The sequence below is a fragment of the Liolophura sinensis genome, chromosome 1, assembly GCF_032854445.1.
Source record: "Liolophura sinensis isolate JHLJ2023 chromosome 1, CUHK_Ljap_v2, whole genome shotgun sequence".
NCBI lineage: Eukaryota > Metazoa > Mollusca > Polyplacophora > Chitonida > Chitonidae > Liolophura > Liolophura sinensis.
This window is the reverse complement of record NC_088295.1, coordinates 37,700,354-37,726,683: the sequence shown is the minus strand read 5'-3', so window position 1 is coordinate 37,726,683 and position 26,330 is coordinate 37,700,354. Positions and strand designations below refer to the sequence as shown.

General features: G+C 39.8%; 9 protein-coding genes across 9 annotated transcripts; 1 reads left to right on the top strand and 8 right to left on the bottom strand.

Moving 5' to 3' along the window:
• Positions 1-18: 18 nt before the first annotated feature.
• Positions 19-4,971, top strand: LOC135482157 (uncharacterized). Its single transcript, XM_064762013.1, has 2 exons — positions 19-97; positions 1,970-4,971. The coding sequence occupies exon 2, from the start codon at positions 2,288-2,290 to the stop codon at positions 4,736-4,738; it is 2,451 nt and encodes an 816-aa protein (XP_064618083.1). The 5' UTR covers positions 19-97; positions 1,970-2,287; the 3' UTR covers positions 4,739-4,971.
• Positions 4,972-7,142: 2,171 nt separating this feature from the next.
• LOC135482057 (ADP-ribosylation factor 1-like) lies at positions 7,143-8,008 on the bottom strand. Its single transcript, XM_064761889.1, has 3 exons — positions 7,918-8,008; positions 7,613-7,792; positions 7,143-7,465 (listed from the first exon to the last, which is right to left on the bottom strand). The coding sequence occupies exons 1-3, from the start codon at positions 8,006-8,008 to the stop codon at positions 7,143-7,145; spliced, it is 594 nt and encodes a 197-aa protein (XP_064617959.1).
• A 1,560-nt stretch (positions 8,009-9,568) lies between these two features.
• On the bottom strand, positions 9,569-10,434 carry LOC135482047 (uncharacterized). The gene is made up of 3 exons (XM_064761878.1): positions 10,344-10,434; positions 10,039-10,218; positions 9,569-9,891 (listed from the first exon to the last, which is right to left on the bottom strand). The coding sequence occupies exons 1-3, from the start codon at positions 10,432-10,434 to the stop codon at positions 9,569-9,571; spliced, it is 594 nt and encodes a 197-aa protein (XP_064617948.1).
• A 1,560-nt stretch (positions 10,435-11,994) lies between these two features.
• LOC135482039 (ADP-ribosylation factor 1-like) lies at positions 11,995-12,860 on the bottom strand. Its single transcript, XM_064761867.1, has 3 exons — positions 12,770-12,860; positions 12,465-12,644; positions 11,995-12,317 (listed from the first exon to the last, which is right to left on the bottom strand). The coding sequence occupies exons 1-3, from the start codon at positions 12,858-12,860 to the stop codon at positions 11,995-11,997; spliced, it is 594 nt and encodes a 197-aa protein (XP_064617937.1).
• Positions 12,861-14,420: 1,560 nt separating this feature from the next.
• Positions 14,421-15,286, bottom strand: LOC135482029 (uncharacterized). The gene is made up of 3 exons (XM_064761854.1): positions 15,196-15,286; positions 14,891-15,070; positions 14,421-14,743 (listed from the first exon to the last, which is right to left on the bottom strand). The coding sequence occupies exons 1-3, from the start codon at positions 15,284-15,286 to the stop codon at positions 14,421-14,423; spliced, it is 594 nt and encodes a 197-aa protein (XP_064617924.1).
• Positions 15,287-16,917: 1,631 nt separating this feature from the next.
• Positions 16,918-17,710, bottom strand: LOC135482023 (uncharacterized). The gene is given in 4 exon segments (XM_064761842.1): positions 16,918-17,024; positions 17,027-17,167; positions 17,315-17,494; positions 17,620-17,710. Coding segments are annotated over 4 exon segments (519 nt in total).
• Positions 17,711-19,270: 1,560 nt separating this feature from the next.
• Positions 19,271-20,135, bottom strand: LOC135482013 (uncharacterized). Its single transcript, XM_064761830.1, has 3 exons — positions 20,045-20,135; positions 19,740-19,919; positions 19,271-19,593 (listed from the first exon to the last, which is right to left on the bottom strand). Exons 1-3 carry the CDS (start codon positions 20,133-20,135, stop codon positions 19,271-19,273), a joined length of 594 nt encoding a protein of 197 aa, XP_064617900.1.
• Positions 20,136-21,688: 1,553 nt separating this feature from the next.
• On the bottom strand, positions 21,689-22,554 carry LOC135482005 (uncharacterized). The gene is made up of 3 exons (XM_064761818.1): positions 22,464-22,554; positions 22,159-22,338; positions 21,689-22,011 (listed from the first exon to the last, which is right to left on the bottom strand). Exons 1-3 carry the CDS (start codon positions 22,552-22,554, stop codon positions 21,689-21,691), a joined length of 594 nt encoding a protein of 197 aa, XP_064617888.1.
• Positions 22,555-24,114: 1,560 nt separating this feature from the next.
• Positions 24,115-24,980, bottom strand: LOC135481995 (uncharacterized). Its single transcript, XM_064761806.1, has 3 exons — positions 24,890-24,980; positions 24,585-24,764; positions 24,115-24,437 (listed from the first exon to the last, which is right to left on the bottom strand). The coding sequence occupies exons 1-3, from the start codon at positions 24,978-24,980 to the stop codon at positions 24,115-24,117; spliced, it is 594 nt and encodes a 197-aa protein (XP_064617876.1).
• Between the last annotated feature and the right edge of the window lie 1,350 nt (positions 24,981-26,330).

Here is a 26,330-nt window from a genome sequence, read left to right as displayed (position 1 = left end):
CCTTTGACTCAGAGGCGTTGTTGTCGGGAAGAGAAACCCTAGGAAACAGGCTTAACACACAACATGCGATAATTGGTGTATTCGAGGGTACTCCTTGGTAAGGATAGTTTTTCTGCATGTCAACGCAGATGACAATGACGGCTGTTGAGTAAAGATTCATGCGAGTGCTTGATTGTTGCTTCAGTGGCAACATATTGTAATATGTTGCCTTTGCCTAAATTCGAATGTTTTATGATGTATAATGGTACGCAGTATTGTTGGACTTAACTGTTTGAGTCACATACTGACGCCATACGTAGCTTTGCTGTCACACTCAGCCTGACAGGCCTACTCGGTGATAGGGCCTAATGACTGGATAACAGACGTTAACAGGGCAGCTAGAAATGTTGATTGCAGGAAAACTCAACGTATTTGGAAAGAAGGCATTCTTAGATGTCGATAGAGGTCAAATTTGTGCCACCTGAGACAAATATAACAGTGTCTTTTATATATCAGGTGTATTAGTTCCAGGTGCCACGAACCATTGATTTTTAGTACATTTATCTAGACTGGACTGAGAGTTGGTATCGCGAAGATTAACGTATTCAAGACAGGGGAGATTATCCACCCATTTGTCAACAGCAAAGTAGCCAACTAAACAAAGCTACAATGTTAAGGTAAATGTTAGGGGTTCTAACTTGGAAAAGTACTACATGTATTGAGCCCAGGTATTGCCTAGGCCTACATGTACACCTCAAAAAGCACCGAATGTACTAAGCTCAGAATATGCATACATGTAAAGTACTAAAACACAAGGGGGATGCTCCATTGTTGACGCTCTGTGTTGAACTAGTTATCGTAAATTACAAAACTCACGTCATGTCTGGTGTCTTCGACATGATACTTCAGTGGCGGCAGCATGGACTCGCCCTGCCCTACATACACTTAATGACTCCTCATCTTCATATGACTGAAAAATTGTTAAATGCTCAGTAAAACATCCCAAAAAAAAAATAATAAAAAAACATTTTTTTTTGGACTTTTTGAAATCTAAGAGCGTTGAAAGGCATTCAAATATTTGAATAATATGGTTGGCTTTATGAGCCATACTGATGGTATCTAGGAACTTTGATGTCACGTCACCTTTTTTCTGATGTTCACCAGAAGGAAGGTATTTTGGGAACATTATTTCAGTAGTGTTTTACTCATAGGTAAAAAGAGTTATTCCAACATTCATTGTCGTGGTTAGAGTGGGATAAAGTCCATGTGACATCAGAGTTCCTAACCTCTGATAGCATGGTCCATAAAGCCCACCTTATTATTCAAATGTTTGCGTGCCTTTAACTCTTTTCACAAAAGTCTAAAAAAACAAATGAAAGTATAGTTGTGCATAGTTTTAAGTGGTCTATTTGGTGATACCTACTTTGATTTTTAGATGTATTTTCCTTGAAATATTGTTCCAATGGGATAGTCAGTGTTAAAAGATAGGGTGTCAAAAGTTAGAAAGAGTGAGTCTGACATAGATAACTGCTTGTTACAGCTGAAGCATAAAGCCGAACATTATGCATTTTCAGAACAGATTACATTTACATTTCTCTCTTAGTTTTTTTTCGAAAAGTAAAGGTATGTGCATGTTGTGAATTAGAGGGACTAAATATTGAGAAAACAGAAACTATGTATTCCAGTGACAGTTACATGTGTATTTGCTGTATAAAAGAGCAGACCAAGTGTCTAAAAAATTAGAAGAATTACAGTATAACATGTAGTTTCTATATTTCTATCATTGCCTGACTGACAGTACATTTTATATCAGTGATCGTGTGGATGTGATTATGTGTTCAGCTGAGCTCACTCTGAATAGTACAATGATGGAGGCAGAATAGAACAACTATATTTAACAACGTGTTACAGTACGTTGGCACTATGCTTTAAAACAGTTGCATATATGTTGTAATAATGCATATACTTGTATGTTTATGATTTGTTGTAGATTGATGTCCATGGTGCACATTTTTTGAACAACAAGCTGTGTAGAAGAATAATTTTTTCTGACCCTCACTGATTTGAAGGATAACACAATGGCGAACAGTTGAAGAGGATTGAAACTTGGAGTAAGGAGCACCGGTTGGACCCAACAGCACCAGACGACATGGATTCAGTGGCCATGGAACTAAATTTTGAAGCAGCAAAACTTTCATCTGATATCACCAAACATTTGGAGAGTCATTACCTTGTGTCCACCTCTGTTAATGAACATTCATTCTTAAAGAACTGTGACCAATTCACAGGTTAAGGTAGTGAGGAACAAATGTCACATTCTCTGAAGAAATCTACCTCAAGCACAGTAAACCTCGATAATAGCTTTGTCAAGATCCCCACTGATTTGAAGAACTTCATGATGGTGTATGTGAGGAAAGGTGTGCAAGGACCTACAGTTGAGAGGATTGAGGCTGAAAATGTGCAAAATTTTGAAGCAGCAAATTTTTCACTCAGCACTGATGGACTCTTGGAAAGTCACTACCCAGCATCTTCTTCTATTAATGATCATTCAATCCTAATGAAATATGATAAATTCACGGGTGAAGGTATTGAAAAAGAAAGGAAACATTCTCTGAAGAAAACTTGTACAGTCACCATTGATAAAGGTTACACTGTAGTTCCTTCCAGCAAGAATAAGAAGGCATCTGCATCAGACAACCAAATAAATTTAGACCAAACTTTTAAGCAGAGCTTGTATGTCTGCAATACTTGCAGAAAAATCTTTAACAGGAGAGGAAATGTGATCGAACATTTGAAACTACACACCAACAAAAAACCATTTAGCTGTGAAATTTGCCAGAAAAAATTTGCAACCAAGGGTGAATTAACCAAACATTCGTTGTGTCATTTTCAGGACAAACCGTACCTGTGTGATATTTGTGGTAAACAGTTTCCCAGGCTTGGGTCGTTACGTCGACATTTGTTTTGTCATGGAGCAGAGACAAGCAGGTACGTTTGTGATACGTGTGGCATGTCATTTGCCAGATCAGATGCTTTTAAAGAACATGCTGATCTCCATAATGGAGCAGATCTGACTTGTGGAGTTTGTGGAAAGACTCTGAAGTCTCAACGTGGGCTGAGGCGGCATCATCAGTTACACCACGGTCCATCCAGCAATGAGACTAAACTGGTGAAAAAATCATTTATTTGTAGTATTTGTAATCAAGGATTTGCTATGAAAGGCACCCTGAAAAATCACATGGTTACTCATACAAACAAGGAGTATAGAAACATCGTGAATAGTTGTACCATTTGTGGTGCCTCATTTTACCATAAGGATAGTATAAAAAGACATATGGTCATTCATACAGATAGCAGGCCATATAAATGCCCACAGTGCGGGAAAGCATTTAGACAGAAAGCAACATTGAAGACTCACGAAAACTCTCACTCTGAAGCTACAAGTAGGCCACATGTTTGTAGACATTGTAAGAAAGGATTTTCCAGAACAACAGGACTAAGGTACCACAAATGCAGTGTGCGATCTGTGGGTGTGGAAGAACCGTCTAAAGTCCACACTGAAGCAGAGTCAAAAATGACCAGGGAAAACTTAGCAACTTCGAACGAGGAACTCTTTGCATATCATGCCACAAGTGGGAATGCCGATGACACCGATGAGTCAGTGAAGGTCAATAATAGCCTGGCTACTCAATTCACTGAAGACAACGGTATTGGCCGTGGTGGTTTGGAAGATTGTGATAGTTTGGGTGTTACTGTTGAAAAGGTTTGTTCCACAACAGCAGACTCTAATCCTGATAGGAGCAATGCGATCGGAGCTATTGATGGGACAATTAACCAGGGATTTGGAACTGTAACTTCGGTCTCTGTAAATGTAGACAGAATTCGAGAGCATGATGTGGAAGACCTGGAAGTAGTACCCCTAGGACTGCCCGAAGACATTGGCGGGGACGTTGATGAGAACATTGACGGTGATACTGAAATGGACCCTTGGTCAACTGGATGGACAGGAGGCTCTGGGAGTTGTTATACCTTAAGTGATGGCCTCTCGTCCACAGCAAACCCTAAAGGCAGGGACATGGACAATGAGGATGATGTCTTAGAAAAGAAGGATGTTGTATGTAGCACAGTTTCTGTGAAAAGACAAGGGGGAACTTATATAACTTTTGTCGACATTAGTATGCCAGCGGACAATGAGACATTTGTAGGCTGCAGTTCGGCAGAGTTGGATGCAGCGTTGCTGGAGAGACGAAACGCCGCATTTGATAAGAAATCAGTTTGTAATAATCTGGCAACGATGAGTAAGACAGGGGTTGATAGTGTCACAACATGTGATAAGACAATAATGGAGTACAATGAAGCAAAATTTACTGTAACTTCAATAAAGAATAGTGTACCTGTAGAAATATCTGCTGGTCATTTAGGACCATTAAATGGAAGTGCGGAAACACGTGCAGAAACATTAGTTGATGACAGCATGGTGTTGAATTGTGATGATGTAGTTACAAGTTATGACAATCAAGGATGTTGTGGAACAATTAAAGGTGAATTCAGTAAGGCGTTGGACATGAAACAAGAAGCTGGAGTTGACAAACTAGAGCCTGGAGAATTACGTTTGTCAGACATCAAGGTTGAGCCGTTAACATTTGAGGGAAGGGGGTCATCTTGGGAGCAAATTTCATGGAACGGTAAGAGCGAAGAAGGGGAGGCCGAATTTGTAGATTGTAAGCTTAGAACTATTAAAGAGGAAACAACAAGTTAATTTTGATACAACGTAATAAAACAGAAAACTCTCTTTGACATGTTTGCCGGAGAATGAAAGGTACACACAAAACCAAATCGGGGTGAGATATCAACCGGCTCCAACATAGATAAATAGATAAATTAATGTCATTCCACAAATTTGTTGGAAGAATCCAAGGAAAGAACAGGAAAGCTCACTTGTTATAAGAACAGTTTTTGCCAGCACGTTTGATACTTGTAGTGTATTTAAGGACTACAGTAAAACAAATACATCTTAAAACATATTATTTGTCGATTTGTTTTGAATATTACGTCGTGTTCTCGACTGATAGAGCGGGGACTGGATTCGAACCAGTGTCCTCATTGACCATGAACACTTCAAGAAAAGGGTGGTTGGAAATATTTTTCTGTGGTGAGTATTGGGAACCACCTCTTGGCTGATATCGTCTTTGCGTAATAAAGTTCTGGGTAAGGATGTGAAGTACGTCTAATAAATTTATTTGAATGTAAATTTGTTTATACCCAAACATATGCATTTAATCTGAATTATAATGATATTTATGAATATATTCAAGGTATAAATATCCAGGTTGAACATATTTGCCAGCAGAAAAGACCACATTCTAGTGCAAATATAGCTATTGAACATGTGTTATGTTCTCATTTATAACATTGTCTTTTTGCCTTTAAAGATAAATCGCAAAAAATATTGAAGACCACATTTACAACTAACTTTTCGCGTCTTTGATCTGAACTTTATGTATTTTTTATACACCGAAAGATGTCTTTCAATCGATGGGCCATTTGATTTAATTTCCCTTGGAACAGCGGCTTCAAAGAAATTAAAAGATAAGTGACTTAGATGGCCAGGTGAGAAGTAACCGGAGCCTAGCTTTCGTCTACGGAATATGGTCAATTTTATGATATGGAATAACTTATATTTGGCTTTACCGACTCAAATCAGTGTATCAATGTATGACACAATACAGGGCGCAAAAAGGGATTACCCCTTCCCCAGGAATTTCTGCTGGCTCAGTGATTCAGTGTGTGCTTCCTTTTTCACTGGAGACCCCAAGTGAGTTTACGTATTCGAATCCATTTCCATCTGATTCTGATACGGCTTTGCATTTGGAGGTATATCAGAAATGGCTGTCTGTCAATAAGTCGTTCTGCGGGCCCTACTTCCTTTTATCCGCTCACAAACGTGGCATCCATAGACATTACTCTGCGATTGGAAGTAAGTTACAGACCCATTGTCCGTTTAGACGGACTCTTGTGTAATAGTTTAAAGTTCTGACTCCCATCTCTGTCTCTCAAAAAATCGCCGCACAGTTCCTATCGCGCTCTCGGTGGAGAGTCTGAAGAAAGCAGATCATTTATTTTTTTATTTCCGGTTGGATTACGAAAGCTGGAGCAGACTTGTGGTGAAAGAGGGTGAGAAAATATTGGAGATTTCTCACAGTCAGTGTTGCCAAAAGCCTGTGAGTTAATCAATGTTGTCGGTCAGGGAAGTAAGTTAGGAAGACCGTATTCAAGATTCAACGTAGAAATGACATGGAACTGAGCAAATGTGAGTTCCATAGACATAGTTTTCACGTTTGTCGTAACCACTTTAGTATTAAGCAGGACCAGGAACTGTTGTTATGGCAAAAAATGATCAAAGTGAAGGATGTTACAATGTATATGTTGCTCTGTCTTTAATTTGACATCATGATGGTTAGCTTTGAAAGGATACCATTTTACAACAGTATGTATACACTTGACAGGGCCTCTACGGCCAAGGGGGTTAGCACGCCAGGGTGGCGCAATGATACAGGAACCTCTCACCAACGTGGTTGCTGTGAGTTCAAGTTCACCTCATGCTGACTTCCTCCTCATGGGAAGGTCTGTCAGCAACCTGCGGATGATGGGTTTCCCACGGGCTCTGCCCGGTTTCCACCCACCATAATGCTGGCCGCCGTCGTATAAGTGAAATATTGTTGAGTACTCCGTAAAACACCGATCAAATAAGTAAATAAATAAATATACTAACTGAAGAGTCTATGAGTTGAGGGAAAGAAAGACGAGAAAGTGACACCAGGAAAAATACAGGTTCTGTTTTTTAATAATTTATTTATATAAGTAACTTTTTAAAACAAGTGAATAACAAAAGCACATTGGAGAAGAAATACATTCAACATTGAATCAAGCACTGAGGACTGTTTTTGCCTGAACAATCTAATCTCTGCATGTAAGGTTGCAGGTATTTGGATTTCTTTCATCCTTTGGCTGATACCATGGTATGGAAAGTTGAGCACAAAATATGCTTAAAACAAGCAGAAAAGCACTGAACAACACCACGTCAATCAAACAATGCGCATGGTAGAAATTGTTAGGAGTTGTCGTTGTAAAAATGCATCTGGCACTTCTATAGAATAATCTGTTTAAATATAGCTTGAGTTCTTCCACTTTTTGCTCCCTTTCTTGTAGTTTTTCACCAGTGTAGTCATAGTTGTCATAGCTTCAAGTAAACCTTCTCCACGTGTTGCACTGGCCTTTTGGACGCACCAATACCTGTCCTTGATTTTGCCCAGGCCCAGCCAATCGGCGATCTTGGATGAAGATAATGCACCTTTGACATCCTGTTTATTAGCTATGACCATCAAAGGCACACCCTTTAATTCTTGGGATTTGCACATGTGCTTTAACTCCTCGCGCGCAGCGGGTAATCTGTCTTTATCGGAACTGTCGACAACGAATATGATGCCTGAAAAATATCAGTAAATAACACATTAGAAAATGTCTACTAGTTTGTACCTTCGTGGAATAAAAAGAAAAGCAAAATAGATTTGAGGTGTGTAAAGGTATGATAAGCCTAATGCTTTATGGCCAAGATTTTATAACTTGATCTTACCGTCAGAGCCTTTAAAGTACATGGTCCACAATCTACGCAGTTTCTCCTGGCCACCGACGTCCCACACGGTGAAGGTGACGTTATCGCAAACGGTGACCGTCTCGACGTTGAAGCCAACAGTAGGTACAGTCTCGATATCATTCTCGTCTAACTTGATCTTGTACAATATGGTCGTCTTTCCTGGAAAAAGAGTAAAATATACAGGTTAGTCACAAGTGTTTGATTTGCATGAAATTTGTTCATCATTGTCGGAGAAAGGAGTAATTAAAAATGCAGGCACTTGTTTTGCTTTGAGTGTTACGAACCTGCAGAGTCAAGTCCAACCATGAGGATTCTTGAGGGAGTCTGACGGAGATCTTTAAACACTTGGTTAACTCGAGAGAGAACCTTGCCCATTGTGAGTTATTTGAGAGGCGAAACGTTATTGGTGATGTCGGTATGGAATACTGAGCTAGTGGTTTGCTGGCTGACTGATATAGTTGTGGGATGTCATAATGTTCAGGGGAGTGAGAGAAGACAGACAATCCCGTCAGGTGGTCGTCGGACTGTCTGGACATCCCGGGGACGAGCACGGGTAAATCACGGCCTGATATGGCCACATATTGAAAGCCAGCTGACCATGTGACAAACTTACCAGGATGTATGGGTCTCCAGAGTTGGTGGTTATTAGCCTTTCTACTATTTTGATTGAATTGTGTTACCACAAGAGTTACCCAGTTGGAAATAAAGGTATAAACATTGACTAAACAATACTGGTAAGATAACAAACTGTACAGGGGCAAATGGGAAAAGAATGGAAAACGGCGGTAGGTGTTAAAATGTAATACTGAAGTGTAATCCTGACAGCGTTGTGTTGTCATTGCCATGTCGCTGTAGGAGACGCAAACAGTGTCGTCGTGACGCGAACGGTCGATCGCTCAGAGGATAAAATAATAAGCGGTTTTGATATAGTTTGACAATAAAGGGTGTTAAAGCAAGCACATACGGAAAATCGGCTGTTACGATAAAAACGGATGTGAAAAGCACTCTGTAGAAATGGCAGTACAGATGTCTCTCTGCGTTCCAACAGTCTAATTTAGTGTTTTAGAACGAAATTTTGCTGTTTACTGCAGATTTTGTGTACAAAATTTTAGCCTTGAAGTGTCAGATCTCTCATTTGATCAATTTTGTATGGTTTTTATCTTGCGTGTGTGTTCTGGATATGGTAATGGCGGTAACTAGTGAACGGCGTGCCATCGATATTACTCGTTTAATGAACTTGTAGAAGATGCATTAAACTTGTAAAAAGCCATGCAGCCTTTTCCATGATTGTTGTTTTAGCGTCAGGTTTTCCTGTGATTTCTTAGCCACACTTATGTTACCGATCACATTGTATTCGATTTTCTTCATCAGTGTGTTTAAGTATTGAATTGTTCCCGAATTAAACTCTTTTCCAGCGATGGGTAGTTGGTTTATGGTGATTGTTTTGCCGTAATGAGTCAATTACAGCTTAGTATTTACACATCACCCAATTTGACTTCTTCTGTCAAATAAATATAGTAACTGAAGAGTCTGAGGCCTTTTATATAAGGTAGCATTAGTTGAGGGAGAGAAAGACGAGAAAGTGACACCAGGGAAAATACACTCTATGTTTGGTAATAATTTATTTAAATAAGTAACTTTTTAAAACAAGTGAATAACAAAAGCACATTGGAGAAGAAATATATTCAACATTGAATCAAGCACTGAGGTCTGTTTTTGCCTGAACAATCTAATCTCTGCATGTAAAGTTGCAGGTATTTGGATTTCTTTCATCCTTTGGCTGATACCATGGTATGGAAAGTTGAGCACAAAATATGCTTAAAACAAGCAGAAAAGCACTGAACAACACCACGTCAATCAAACAATGCGCATGGTAGAGATTGTTAGGAGTTGTCGTTGTAAAAATACATCTGGCACTTCTATAGAATAATCTGTTTAAATATAGCTTGAGTTCTTCCACTTTTTGCTCCCTTTCTTGTAGTTTTTCACCAGTGTAGCCATAGTTGTCATAGCTTCAAGTAAACCTTCTCCACGTGTTGCACTGGCCTTTTGGACGCACCAATACCTGTCCTTGATTTTGCCCAGGCCCAGCCAATCGGCGATCTTGGATGAAGATAATGCACCTTTGACATCCTGTTTATTAGCTATGACCATCAAAGGCACACCCTTTAATTCTTGGGATTTGCACATGTGCTTTAACTCCTCGCGCGCAGCGGGTAATCTGTCTTTATCGGAACTGTCGACAACGAATATGATGCCTGAAAAATATCAGTAAATAACACATTAGAAAATGTCTACTAGTTTGTACCTTCGTGGAATAAAAAGAAAAGCAAAATAGATTTGAGGTGTGTAAAGGTATGATAAGCCTAATGCTTTATGGCCAAGATTTTATAACTTGATCTTACCGTCAGAGCCTTTAAAGTACATGGTCCACAATCTACGCAGTTTCTCCTGGCCACCGACGTCCCACACGGTGAAGGTGACGTTATCGCAAACGGTGACCGTCTCGACGTTGAAGCCAACAGTAGGTACAGTCTCGATATCATTCTCGTCTAACTTGATCTTGTACAATATGGTCGTCTTTCCTGGAAAAAGAGTAAAATATACAGGTTAGTCACAAGTGTTTGATTTGCATGAAATTTGTTCATCATTGTCGGAGAAAGGAGTAATTAAAAATGCAGGCACTTGTTTTGCTTTGAGTGTTACGAACCTGCAGAGTCAAGTCCAACCATGAGGATTCTTGAGGGAGTCTGACGGAGATCTTTAAACACTTGGTTAACTCGAGAGAGAACCTTGCCCATTGTGAGTTATTTGAGAGGCGAAACGTTATTGGTGATGTCGGTATGGAATACTGAGCTAGTGGTTTGCTGGCTGACTGATATAGTTGTGGGATGTCATAATGTTCAGGGGAGTGAGAGAAGACAGACAATCCCGTCAGGTGGTCGTCGGACTGTCTGGACATCCCGGGGACGAGCACGGGTAAATCACGGCCTGATATGGCCACATATTGAAAGCCAGCTGACAATGTGACAAACTTACCAGGATGTATGGGTCTCCAGAGTTGGTGGTTATTAGCCTTTCTACTATTTTGATTGAATTGTGTTACCACAAGAGTTACCCAGTTGGAAATAAAGGTATAAACATTGACTAAACAATACTGGTAAGATAACAAACTGTACAGGGGCAAATGGGAAAAGAATGGAAAACGGCGGTAGGTGTTAAAATGTAATACTGAAGTGTAATCCTGACAGCGTTGTGTTGTCATTGTCATGTGGCTGTAGGAGACCCAAACAGTGTCGTCGTGACGCGAACGGTTGATCGCTGAGAGGATAAAATTATATGCGGTTTTGATATAGTTTGACAATAAAGGGTGTTAAAACAAGCACATGCGGAAAATCGGCTGTTACGATAAAAACGGATGTGAAAAGCACTCTGTAGAAATGGCAGTACAGATGTCTCTCTGCGTTCCAACAGTCTAATTTAGTGTTTTAGAACAAAATTTTGCTGTTTACTGCAGATTTTGTGTACAAAATTTTAGCCTTGAAGCGTCAGATCTCTCATTTGATCAATTTTGTATGGTTTTTATCTTGCGTGTGTGTTCTGGATATGGTAATGGCGGTAACTAGTGAACGGCGTGCCATCGATATTACTCGTTTAATGAACTTGTAGAAGATGCATTAAACTTGTAAAAAGCCATGCAGCCTTTTCCATGATTGTTGTTTTAGCGTCAGGTTTTCCTGTGATTTCTTAGCCACACTTATGTTACCGATCACATTGTATTCGATTTTCTTCATCAGTGTGTTTAAGTATTGAATTGTTCCCGAATTAAACTCTTTTCCAGCGATGGGTAGTTGGTTTATGGTGATTGTTTTGCCGTAATGAGTCAATTACAGCTTAGTATTTACACATCACCCAATTTGACTTCTTCTGTCAAATAAATATAGTAACTGAAGAGTCTGAGGCCTTTTATATAAGGTAGCATTAGCTGAGGGAGAGAAAGACGAGAAAGTGACACCAGGGAAAATACACTCTATGTTTGGTAATAATTTATTTAAATAAGTAACTTTTTAAAACAAGTGAATAACAAAAGCACATTGGAGAAGAAATATATTCAACATTGAATCAAGCACTGAGGTCTGTTTTTGCCTGAACAATCTAATCTCTGCATGTAAAGTTGCAGGTATTTGGATTTCTTTCATCCTTTGGCTGATACCATGGTATGGAAAGTTGAGCACAAAATATGCTTAAAACAAGCAGAAAAGCACTGAACAACACCACGTCAATCAAACAATGCGCATGGTAGAGATTGTTAGGAGTTGTCGTTGTAAAAATACATCTGGCACTTCTATAGAATAATCTGTTTAAATATAGCTTGAGTTCTTCCACTTTTTGCTCCCTTTCTTGTAGTTTTTCACCAGTGTAGTCATAGTTGTCATAGCTTCAAGTAAACCTTCTCCACGTGTTGCACTGGCCTTTTGGACGCACCAATACCTGTCCTTGATTTTGCCCAGGCCCAGCCAATCGGCGATCTTGGATGAAGATAATGCACCTTTGACATCCTGTTTATTAGCTATGACCATCAAAGGCACACCCTTTAATTCTTGGGATTTGCACATGTGCTTTAACTCCTCGCGCGAAGCGGGTAATCTGTCTTTATCGGAACTGTCGACAACGAATATGATGCCTGAAAAATATCAGTAAATAACACATTAGAAAATGTCTACTAGTTTGTACCTTCGTGGAATAAAAAGAAAAGCAAAATAGATTTGAGGTGTGTAAAGGTATGATAAGCCTAATGCTTTATGGCCAAGATTTTATAACTTGATCTTACCGTCAGAGCCTTTAAAGTACATGGTCCACAATCTACGCAGTTTCTCCTGGCCACCGACGTCCCACACGGTGAAGGTGACGTTATCGCAAACGGTGACCGTCTCGACGTTGAAGCCAACAGTAGGTACAGTCTCGATATCATTCTCGTCTAACTTGATCTTGTACAATATGGTCGTCTTTCCTGGAAAAAGAGTAAAATATACAGGTTAGTCACAAGTGTTTGATTTGCATGAAATTTGTTCATCATTGTCGGAGGAAGGAGTAATTAAAAATGCAGGCACTTGTTTTGCTTTGAGTGTTACGAACCTGCAGAGTCAAGTCCAACCATGAGGATTCTTGAGGGAGTCTGACGGAGATCTTTAAACACTTGGTTAACTCGAGAGAGAACCTTGCCCATTGTGAGTTATTTGAGAGGCGAAACGTTATTGGTGATGTCGGTATGGAATACTGAGCTAGTGGTTTGCTGGCTGACTGATATAGTTGTGGGATGTCATAATGTTCAGGGGAGTGAGAGAAGACAGACAATCCCGTCAGGTGGTCGTCGGACTGTCTGGACATCCCGGGGACGAGCACGGGTAAATCACGGCCTGATATGGCCACATATTGAAAGCCAGCTGACAATGTGACAAACTTACCAGGATGTATGGGTCTCCAGAGTTGGTGATTATTCGTCTTTCTACTATTTTGATTGAATTGTGTTACCACAAGAGTTACCCAGTTGGAAATAAAGGTATAAACATTGACTAAACAATACTGGTAAGATAACAAACTGTGCAGGGGCAAATGGGAAAAGAATGGAAAACGGCGGTGGATGTTAAAATGTAATACTGAAGTGTAATCCTGACAGCGTTGTGTTGTCATTGCCATGTCGCTGTAGGAGACGCAAACAGTTTCGTCGTGACGCGAACGGTCGATCGCTGAGAGGATAAAATAATAAGCGGTTTTGATATAGTTTGACAATAAAGGGTGTTAAAGCAAGCACATGCGGAAAGTCGGCTGTTACGATAAAAACGGATGTGAAAAGCACTCTGTAGAAATGGCAGTACAGATGTCTCTCTGCGTTCCAACAGTCTAATTTAGTGTTTTAGAACGAAATTTTGCTGTTTACTGCAGATTTTGTGTACAAAATTTTAGCCTTGAAGCGTCAGATCTCTCATTTGATCAATTTTGTATGGTTTTTATCTTGCGTGTGTGTTCTGGATATGGTAATGGCGGTAACTAGTGAACGGCGTGCCATCGATATTACTCGTTTAATGAACTTGTAGAAGATGCATTAAACTTGTAAAAAGCCATGCAGCCTTTTCCATGATTGTTGTTTTAGCGTCAGGTTTTCCTGTGATTTCTTAGCCACACTTATGTTACCGATCACATTGTATTCGATTTTCTTCATCAGTGTGTTTAAGTATTGAATTGTTCCCGAATTAAACTCTTTTCCAGCGATGGGTAGTTGGTTTATGGTGATTGTTTTGCCGTAATGAGTCAATTACAGCTTAGTATTTACACATCACCCAATTTGACTTCTTCTGTCAAATAAATATAGTAACTGAAGAGTCTGAGGCCTTTTATATAAGGTAGCATTAGTTGAGGGAGAGAAAGACGAGAAAGTGACACCAGGGAAAATACACTCTATGTTTGGTAATAATTTATTTAAATAAGTAACTTTTTAAAACAAGTGAATAACAAAAGCACATTGGAGAAGAAATATATTCAACATTGAATCAAGCACTGAGGTCTGTTTTTGCCTGAACAATCTAATCTCTGCATGTAAAGTTGCAGGTATTTGGATTTCTTTCATCCTTTGGCTGATACCATGGTATGGAAAGTTGAGCACAAAATATGCTTAAAACAAGCAGAAAAGCACTGAACAACACCACGTCAATCAAACAATGCGCATGGTAGAGATTGTTAGGAGTTGTCGTTGTAAAAATACATCTGGCACTTCTATAGAATAATCTGTTTAAATATAGCTTGAGTTCTTCCACTTTTTGCTCCCTTTCTTGTAGTTTTTCACCAGTGTAGCCATAGTTGTCATAGCTTCAAGTAAACCTTCTCCACGTGTTGCACTGGCCTTTTGGACGCACCAATACCTGTCCTTGATTTTGCCCAGGCCCAGCCAATCGGCGATCTTGGATGAAGATAATGCACCTTTGACATCCTGTTTATTAGCTATGACCATCAAAGGCACACCCTTTAATTCTTGGGATTTGCACATGTGCTTTAACTCCTCGCGCGCAGCGGGTAATCTGTCTTTATCGGAACTGTCGACAACGAATATGATGCCTGAAAAATATCAGTAAATAACACATTAGAAAATGTCTACTAGTTTGTACCTTCGTGGAATAAAAAGAAAAGCAAAATAGATTTGAGGTGTGTAAAGGTATGATAAGCCTAATGCTTTATGGCCAAGATTTTATAACTTGATCTTACCGTCAGAGCCTTTAAAGTACATGGTCCACAATCTACGCAGTTTCTCCTGGCCACCGACGTCCCACACGGTGAAGGTGACGTTATCGCAAACGGTGACCGTCTCGACGTTGAAGCCAACAGTAGGTACAGTCTCGATATCATTCTCGTCTAACTTGATCTTGTACAATATGGTCGTCTTTCCTGGAAAAAGAGTAAAATATACAGGTTAGTCACAAGTGTTTGATTTGCATGAAATTTGTTCATCATTGTCGGAGGAAGGAGTAATTAAAAATGCAGGCACTTGTTTTGCTTTGAGTGTTACGAACCTGCAGAGTCAAGTCCAACCATGAGGATTCTTGAGGGAGTCTGACGGAGATCTTTAAACACTTGGTTAACTCGAGAGAGAACCTTGCCCATTGTGAGTTATTTGAGAGGCGAAACGTTATTGGTGATGTCGGTATGGAATACTGAGCTAGTGGTTTGCTGGCTGACTGATATAGTTGTGGGATGTCATAATGTTCAGGGGAGTGAGAGAAGACAGACAATCCCGTCAGGTGGTCGTCGGACTGTCTGGACATCCCGGGGACGAGCACGGGTAAATCACGGCCTGATATGGCCACATATTGAAAGCCAGCTGACAATGTGACAAACTTACCAGGATGTATGGGTCTCCAGAGTTGGTGATTATTCGTCTTTCTACTATTTTGATTGAATTGTGTTACCACAAGAGTTACCCAGTTGGAAATAAAGGTATAAACATTGACTAAACAATACTGGTAAGATAACAAACTGTGCAGGGGCAAATGGGAAAAGAATGGAAAACGGCGGTGGATGTTAAAATGTAATACTGAAGTGTAATCCTGACAGCGTTGTGTTGTCATTGCCATGTCGCTGTAGGAGACGCAAACAGTTTCGTCGTGACGCGAACGGTCGATCGCTGAGAGGATAAAATAATAAGCGGTTTTGATATAGTTTGACAATAAAGGGTGTTAAAACAAGCACATGCGGAAAATCGGCTGTTACGATAAAAACGGATGTGAAAAGCACTCTGTAGAAATGGCAGTACAGATGTCTCTCTGCGTTCCAACAGTCTAATTTAGTGTTTTAGAACAAAATTTTGCTGTTTACTGCAGATTTTGTGTACAAAATTTTAGCCTTGAAGCGTCAGATCTCTCATTTGATCAATTTTGTATGGTTTTTATCTTGCGTGTGTGTTCTGGATATGGTAATGGCGGTAACTAGTGAACGGCGTGCCATCGATATTACTCGTTTAATGAACTTGTAGAAGATGCATTAAACTTGTAAAAAGCCATGCAGCCTTTTCCATGATTGTTGTTTTAGCGTCAGGTTTTCCTGTGATTTCTTAGCCACACTTATGTTACCGATCACATTGTATTCGATTTTCTTCATCAGTGTGTTTAAGTATTGAATTGTTCCCGAATTAAACTCTTTTCCAGCGATGGGTAGTTGGTTTATGGTGATTGTTTTGCCGTAATGAGTCAATTACAGCTTAGTATTTACACATCACCCAATTTGACTTCTTCTGTCAAATAAATATAGTAACTGAAGAGTCTGAGGCCTTTTATATAAGGTAGCATTAGCTGAGGGAGAGAAAGACGAGAAAGTGACACCAGGGAAAATACACTCTATGTTTGGTAATAATTTATTTAAATAAGTAACTTTTTAAAACAAGTGAATAACAAAAGCACATTGGAGAAGAAATATATTCAACATTGAATCAAGCACTGAGGTCTGTTTTTGCCTGAACAATCTAATCTCTGCATGTAAAGTTGCAGGTATTTGGATTTCTTTCATCCTTTGGCTGATACCATGGTATGGAAAGTTGAGCACAAAATATGCTTAAAACAAGCAGAAAAGCACTGAACAACACCACGTCAATCAAACAATGCGCATGGTAGAGATTGTTAGGAGTTGTCGTTGTAAAAATACATCTGGCACTTCTATAGAATAATCTGTTTAAATATAGCTTGAGTTCTTCCACTTTTTGCTCCCTTTCTTGTAGTTTTTCACCAGTGTAGCCATAGTTGTCATAGCTTCAAGTAAACCTTCTCCACGTGTTGCACTGGCCTTTTGGACGCACCAATACCTGTCCTTGATTTTGCCCAGCCCAGCCAATCGGCGATCTTGGATGAGATAATGCACCTTTGACATCCTGTTTATTAGCTATGACCATCAAAGGCACACCCTTTAATTCTTGGGATTTGCACATGTGCTTTAACTCCTCGCGCGCAGCGGGTAATCTGTCTTTATCGGAACTGTCGACAACGAATATGATGCCTGAAAAATATCAGTAAATAACACATTAGAAAATGTCTACTAGTTTGTACCTTCGTGGAATAAAAAGAAAAGCAAAATAGATTTGAGGTGTGTAAAGGTATGATAAGCCTAATGCTTTATGGCCAAGATTTTATAACTTGATCTTACCGTCAGAGCCTTTAAAGTACATGGTCCACAATCTACGCAGTTTCTCCTGGCCACCGACGTCCCACACGGTGAAGGTGACGTTATCGCAAACGGTGACCGTCTCGACGTTGAAGCCAACAGTAGGTACAGTCTCGATATCATTCTCGTCTAACTTGATCTTGTACAATATGGTCGTCTTTCCTGGAAAAAGAGTAAAATATACAGGTTAGTCACAAGTGTTTGATTTGCATGAAATTTGTGCATCATTGTCGGAGGAAGGAGTAATTAAAAATGCAGGCACTTGTTTTGCTTTGAGTGTTACGAACCTGCAGAGTCAAGTCCAACCATGAGGATTCTTGAGGGAGTCTGACGGAGATCTTTAAACACTTGGTTAACTCGAGAGAGAACCTTGCCCATTGTGAGTTATTTGAGAGGCGAAACGTTATTGGTGATGTGGGTATGGAATACTGAGCTAGTGGTTTGCTGGCTGACTGATATAGTTGTGGGATGTCATAATGTTCAGGGGAGTGAGAGAAGACAGACAATCCCGTCAGGTGGTCGTCGGACTGTCTGGACATCCCGGGGACGAGCACGGGTAAATCACGGCCTGATATGGCCACATATTGAAAGCCAGCTGACAATGTGACAAACTTACCAGGATGTATGGGTCTCCAGAGTTGGTGATTATTCGTCTTTCTACTATTTTGATTGAATTGTGTTACCACAAGAGTTACCCAGTTGGAAATAAAGGTATAAACATTGACTAAACAATACTGGTAAGATAACAAACTGTGCAGGGGCAAATGGGAAAAGAATGGAAAACGGCGGTGGATGTTAAAATGTAATACTGAAGTGTAATCCTGACAGCGTTGTGTTGTCATTGCCATGTCGCTGTAGGAGACGCAAACAGTTTCGTCGTGACGCGAACGGTCGATCGCTGAGAGGATAAAATAATAAGCGGTTTTGATATAGTTTGACAATAAAGGGTGTTAAAACAAGCACATGCGGAAAATCGGCTGTTACGATAAAAACGGATGTGAAAAGCACTCTGTAGAAATGGCAGTACAGATGTCTCTCTGCGTTCCAACAGTCTAATTTAGTGTTTTAGAACAAAATTTTGCTGTTTACTGCAGATTTTGTGTACAAAATTTTAGCCTTGAAGCGTCAGATCTCTCATTTGATCAATTTTGTATGGTTTTTATCTTGCGTGTGTGTTCTGGATATGGTAATGGCGGTAACTAGTGAACGGCGTGCCATCGATATTACTCGTTTAATGAACTTGTAGAAGATGCATTAAACTTGTAAAAAGCCATGCAGCCTTTTCCATGATTGTTGTTTTAGCGTCAGGTTTTCCTGTGATTTCTTAGCCACACTTATGTTACCGATCACATTGTATTCGATTTTCTTCATCAGTGTGTTTAAGTATTGAATTGTTCCCGAATTAAACTCTTTTCCAGCGATGGGTAGTTGGTTTATGGTGATTGTTTTGCCGTAATGAGTCAATTACAGCTTAGTATTTACACATCACCCAATTTGACTTCTTCTGTCAAATAAATATAGTAACTGAAGAGTCTGAGGCCTTTTATATAAGGTAGCATTAGCTGAGGGAGAGAAAGACGAGAAAGTGACACCAGGGAAAATACACTCTATGTTTGGTAATAATTTATTTAAATAAGTAACTTTTTAAAACAAGTGAATAACAAAAGCACATTGGAGAAGAAATATATTCAACATTGAATCAAGCACTGAGGTCTGTTTTTGCCTGAACAATCTAATCTCTGCATGTAAAGTTGCAGGTATTTGGATTTCTTTCATCCTTTGGCTGATACCATGGTATGGAAAGTTGAGCACAAAATATGCTTAAAACAAGCAGAAAAGCACTGAACAACACCACGTCAATCAAACAATGCGCATGGTAGAGATTGTTAGGAGTTGTCGTTGTAAAAATACATCTGGCACTTCTATAGAATAATCTGTTTAAATATAGCTTGAGTTCTTCCACTTTTTGCTCCCTTTCTTGTAGTTTTTCACCAGTGTAGCCATAGTTGTCATAGCTTCAAGTAAACCTTCTCCACGTGTTGCACTGGCCTTTTGGACGCACCAATACCTGTCCTTGATTTTGCCCAGGCCCAGCCAATCGGCGATCTTGGATGAAGATAATGCACCTTTGACATCCTGTTTATTAGCTATGACCATCAAAGGCACACCCTTTAATTCTTGGGATTTGCACATGTGCTTTAACTCCTCGCGCGCAGCGGGTAATCTGTCTTTATCGGAACTGTCGACAACGAATATGATGCCTGAAAAATATCAGTAAATAACACATTAGAAAATGTCTACTAGTTTGTACCTTCGTGGAATAAAAGAAAAGCAAAATAGATTTGAGGTGTGTAAAGGTATGATAAGCCTAATGCTTTATGGCCAAGATTTTATAACTTGATCTTACCGTCAGAGCCTTTAAAGTACATGGTCCACAATCTACGCAGTTTCTCCTGGCCACCGACGTCCCACACGGTGAAGGTGACGTTATCGCAAACGGTGACCGTCTCGACGTTGAAGCCAACAGTAGGTACAGTCTCGATATCATTCTCGTCTAACTTGATCTTGTACAATATGGTCGTCTTTCCTGGAAAAAGAGTAAAATATACAGGTTAGTCACAAGTGTTTGATTTGCATGAAATTTGTTCATCATTGTCGGAGGAAGGAGTAATTAAAAATGCAGGCACTTGTTTTGCTTTGAGTGTTACGAACCTGCAGAGTCAAGTCCAACCATGAGGATTCTTGAGGGAGTCTGACGGAGATCTTTAAACACTTGGTTAACTCGAGAGAGAACCTTGCCCATTGTGAGTTATTTGAGAGGCGAAACGTTATTGGTGATGTCGGTATGGAATACTGAGCTAGTGGTTTGCTGGCTGACTGATATAGTTGTGGGATGTCATAATGTTCAGGGGAGTGAGAGAAGACAGACAATCCCGTCAGGTGGTCGTCGGACTGTCTGGACATCCCGGGGACGAGCACGGGTAAATCACGGCCTGATATGGCCACATATTGAAAGCCAGCTGACCATGTGACAAACTTACCAGGATGTATGTGTCTCCAGAGTTGGTGATTATTCGTCTTTCTACTATTTTGATTGAATTGTGTTACCACAAGAGTTACCCAGTTGGAAATAAAGGTATAAACATTGACTAAACAATACTGGTAAGATAACAAACTGTGCAGGGGCAAATGGGAAAAGAATGGAAAACGGCGGTAGGTGTTAAAATGTAATACTGAAGTGTAATCCTGACAGCGTTGTGTTGTCATTGCCATGTCGCTGTAGGAGACGCAAACAGTGTCGTCGTGACGCGAACGGTCGATCGCTCAGAGGATAAAATAATAAGCGGTTTTGATATAGTTTGACAATAAAGGGTGTTAAAGCAAGCACATGCGGAAAATCGGCTGGTACGATAAAAACGGATTTGAAAAGCACTCTGTAGAAATGGCAGTACAGATGTCTCTCTGCGTTCCAACAGTCTAATTTAGTGTTTTAGAACGAAATTTTGCTGTTTACTGCAGATTTTGTGTACAAAATTTTAGCCTTGAAGCGTCAGATCTCTCATTTGATCAATTTTGTATGGTTTTTGTCTTGCGTGTGTGTTCTGGATATGGTAATGGCGGTAACTAGTGAACGGCGTGCCATCGATATTACTCGTTTAATGAACTTGTAGAAGATGCATTAAACTTGTAAAAAGCCATGCAGCCTTTTCCATGATTGTTGTTTTAGCGTCAGGTTTTCCTGTGATTTCTTAGCCACACTTATGTTACCGATCACATTGTATTCGATTTTCTTCATCAGTGTGTTTAAGTATTGAATTGTTCCCGAATTAAACTCTTTTCCAGCGATGGGTAGTTGGTTTATGGTGATTGTTTTGCCGTAATGAGTCAATTACAGCTTAGTATTTACACATCACCCTATTTGACTTCTTCAAAATATAGTAACTGAAGAGTCTGAGGCCTTTTATATAAGGTAGCATTAGCTGAGGGAGAGAAAGACGAGAAAGTGACACCAGGGAAAATACACTCTATGTTTGGTAATAATTTATTTAAATAAGTAACTTTTTAAAACAAGTGAATAACAAAAGCACATTGGAGAAGAAATATATTCAACATTGAATCAAGCACTGAGGTCTGTTTTTGCCTGAACAATCTAATCTCTGCATGTAAAGTTGCAGGTATTTGGATTTCTTTCATCCTTTGGCTGATACCATGGTATGGAAAGTTGAGCACAAAATATGCTTAAAACAAGCAGAAAAGCACTGAACAACACCACGTCAATCAAACAATGCGCATGGTAGAGATTGTTAGGAGTTGTCGTTGTAAAAATACATCTGGCACTTCTATAGAATAATCTGTTTAAATATAGCTTGAGTTCTTCCACTTTTTGCTCCCTTTCTTGTAGTTTTTCACCAGTGTAGCCATAGTTGTCATAGCTTCAAGTAAACCTTCTCCACGTGTTGCACTGGCCTTTTGGACGCACCAATACCTGTCCTTGATTTTGCCCAGGCCCAGCCAATCGGCGATCTTGGATGAAGATAATGCACCTTTGACATCCTGTTTATTAGCTATGACCATCAAAGGCACACCCTTTAATTCTTGGGATTTGCACATGTGCTTTAACTCCTCGCGCGCAGCGGGTAATCTGTCTTTATCGGAACTGTCGACAACGAATATGATGCCTGAAAAATATCAGTAAATAACACATTAGAAAATGTCTACTAGTTTGTACCTTCGTGGAATAAAAAGAAAAGCAAAATAGATTTGAGGTGTGTAAAGGTATGATAAGCCTAATGCTTTATGGCCAAGATTTTATAACTTGATCTTACCGTCAGAGCCTTTAAAGTACATGGTCCACAATCTACGCAGTTTCTCCTGGCCACCGACGTCCCACACGGTGAAGGTGACGTTATCGCAAACGGTGACCGTCTCGACGTTGAAGCCAACAGTAGGTACAGTCTCGATATCATTCTCGTCTAACTTGATCTTGTACAATATGGTCGTCTTTCCTGGAAAGAGAGTAAAATATACAGGTTAGTCACAAGTGTTTGATTTGCATGAAATTTGTTCATCATTGTCGGAGAAAGGAGTAATTAAAAATGCAGGCACTTGTTTTGCTTTGAGTGTTACGAACCTGCAGAGTCAAGTCCAACCATGAGGATTCTTGAGGGAGTCTGACGGAGATCTTTAAACACTTGGTTAACTCGAGAGAGAACCTTGCCCATTGTGAGTTATTTGAGAGGCGAAACGTTATTGGTGATGTCGGTATGGAATACTGAGCTAGTGGTTTGCTGGCTGACTGATATAGTTGTGGGATGTCATAATGTTCAGGGGAGTGAGAGAAGACAGACAATCCCGTCAGGTGGTCGTCGGACTGTCTGGACATCCCGGGGACGAGCACGGGTAAATCACGGCCTGATATGGCCACATATTGAAAGCCAGCTGACAATGTGACAAACTTACCAGGATGTATGGGTCTCCAGAGTTGGTGATTATTCGTCTTTCTACTATTTTGATTGAATTGTGTTACCACAAGAGTTACCCAGTTGGAAATAAAGGTATAAACATTGACTAAACAATACTGGTAAGATAACAAACTGTACAGGGGCAAATGGGAAAAGAATGGAAAACGGCGGTAGGTGTTAAAATGTAATACTGAAGTGTAATCCTGACAGCGTTGTGTTGTCATTGTCATGTGGCTGTAGGAGACCCAAACAGTGTCGTCGTGACGCGAACGGTTGATCGCTGAGAGGATAAAATTATATGCGGTTTTGATATAGTTTGACAATAAAGGGTGTTAAAACAAGCACATGCGGAAAGTCGGCTGTTACGATAAAAACGGATGTGAAAAGCACTCTGTAGAAATGGCAGTACAGATGTCTCTCTGCGTTCCAACAGTCTAATTTAGTATTTTAGAACGAAATTTTGCTGTTTACTGCAGATTTTGTGTACAAAATTTTAGCCTTGAAGCGTCAGATCTCTCATTTGATCAATTTTGTATGGTTTTTATCTTGCGTGTGTGTTCTGGATATGGTAATGGCGGTAACTAGTGAACGGCGTGCCATCGATATTACTCGTTTAATGAACTTGTAGAAGATGCATTAAACTTGTAAAAAGCCATGCAGCCTTTTCCATGATTGTTGTTTTAGCGTCAGGTTTTCCTGTGATTTCTTAGCCACACTTATGTTACCGATCACATTGTATTCGATTTTCTTCATCAGTGTGTTTAAGTATTGAATTGTTCCCGAATTAAACTCTTTTCCAGCGATGGGTAGTTGGTTTATGATGATTGTTTTGCCGTAATGAGTCAATTACAGCTTAGTATTTACACATCACCCAATTTGACTTCTTCTGTCAAATAAATATAGTAACTGAAGAGTCTGAGGCCTTTTATATAAGGTAGCATTAGCTGAGGGAGAGAAAGACGAGAAAGTGACACCAGGGAAAATACACTCTATGTTTGGTAATAATTTATTTAAATAAGTAACTTTTTAAAACAAGTGAATAACAAAAGCACATTGGAGAAGAAATATATTCAACATTGAATCAAGCACTGAGGTCTGTTTTTGCCTGAACAATCTAATCTCTGCATGTAAAGTTGCAGGTATTTGGATTTCTTTCATCCTTTGGCTGATACCATGGTATGGAAAGTTGAGCACAAAATATGCTTAAAACAAGCAGAAAAGCACTGAACAACACCACGTCAATCAAACAATGCGCATGGTAGAGATTGTTAGGAGTTGTCGTTGTAAAAATACATCTGGCACTTCTATAGAATAATCTGTTTAAATATAGCTTGAGTTCTTCCACTTTTTGCTCCCTTTCTTGTAGTTTTTCACCAGTGTAGCCATAGTTGTCATAGCTTCAAGTAAACCTTCTCCACGTGTTGCACTGGCCTTTTGGACGCACCAATACCTGTCCTTGATTTTGCCCAGGCCCAGCCAATCGGCGATCTTGGATGAAGATAATGCACCTTTGACATCCTGTTTATTAGCTATGACCATCAAAGGCACACCCTTTAATTCTTGGGATTTGCACATGTGCTTTAACTCCTCGCGCGCAGCGGGTAATCTGTCTTTATCGGAACTGTCGACAACGAATATGATGCCTGAAAAATATCAGTAAATAACACATTAGAAAATGTCTACTAGTTTGTACCTTCGTGGAATAAAAAGAAAAGCAAAATAGATTTGAGGTGTGTAAAGGTATGATAAGCCTAATGCTTTATGGCCAAGATTTTATAACTTGATCTTACCGTCAGAGCCTTTAAAGTACATGGTCCACAATCTACGCAGTTTCTCCTGGCCACCGACGTCCCACACGGTGAAGGTGACGTTATCGCAAACGGTGACCGTCTCGACGTTGAAGCCAACAGTAGGTACAGTCTCGATATCATTCTCGTCTAACTTGATCTTGTACAATATGGTCGTCTTTCCTGGAAAGAGAGTAAAATATACAGGTTAGTCACAAGTGTTTGATTTGCATGAAATTTGTTCATCATTGTCGGAGAAAGGAGTAATTAAAAATGCAGGCACTTGTTTTGCTTTGAGTGTTACGAACCTGCAGAGTCAAGTCCAACCATGAGGATTCTTGAGGGAGTCTGACGGAGATCTTTAAACACTTGGTTAACTCGAGAGAGAACCTTGCCCATTGTGAGTTATTTGAGAGGCGAAACGTTATTGGTGATGTCGGTATGGAATACTGAGCTAGTGGTTTGCTGGCTGACTGATATAGTTGTGGGATGTCATAATGTTCAGGGGAGTGAGAGAAGACAGACAATCCCGTCAGGTGGTCGTCGGACTGTCTGGACATCCCGGGGACGAGCACGGGTAAATCACGGCCTGATATGGCCACATATTGAAAGCCAGCTGACAATGTGACAAACTTACCAGGATGTATGGGTCTCCAGAGTTGGTGATTATTCGTCTTTCTACTATTTTGATTGAATTGTGTTACCACAAGAGTTACCCAGTTGGAAATAAAGGTATAAACATTGACTAAACAATACTGGTAAGATAACAAACTGTACAGGGGCAAATGGGAAAAGAATGGAAAACGGCGGTAGGTGTTAAAATGTAATACTGAAGTGTAATCCTGACAGCGTTGTGTTGTCATTGTCATGTGGCTGTAGGAGACCCAAACAGTGTCGTCGTGACGCGAACGGTTGATCGCTGAGAGGATAAAATTATATGCGGTTTTGATATAGTTTGACAATAAAGGGTGTTAAAACAAGCACATGCGGAAAGTCGGCTGTTACGATAAAAACGGATGTGAAAAGCACTCTGTAGAAATGGCAGTACAGATGTCTCTCTGCGTTCCAACAGTCTAATTTAGTATTTTAGAACGAAATTTTGCTGTTTACTGCAGATTTTGTGTACAAAATTTTAGCCTTGAAGCGTCAGATCTCTCATTTGATCAATTTTGTATGGTTTTTATCTTGCGTGTGTGTTCTGGATATGGTAATGGCGGTAACTAGTGAACGGCGTGCCATCGATATTACTCGTTTAATGAACTTGTAGAAGATGCATTAAACTTGTAAAAAGCCATGCAGCCTTTTCCATGATTGTTGTTTTAGCGTCAGGTTTTCCTGTGATTTCTTAGCCACACTTATGTTACCGATCACATTGTATTCGATTTTCTTCATCAGTGTGTTTAAGTATTGAATTGTTCCCGAATTAAACTCTTTTCCAGCGATGGGTAGTTGGTTTATGATGATTGTTTTGCCGTAATGAGTCAATTACAGCTTAGTATTTACACATCACCCAATTTGACTTCTTCTGTCAAATAAATATAGTAACTGAAGAGTCTGAGGCCTTTTATATAAGGTAGCATTAGCTGAGGGAGAGAAAGACGAGAAAGTGACACCAGGGAAAATACACTCTATGTTTGGTAATAATTTATTTAAATAAGTAACTTTTTAAAACAAGTGAATAACAAAAGCACATTGGAGAAGAAATATATTCAACATTGAATCAAGCACTGAGGTCTGTTTTTGCCTGAA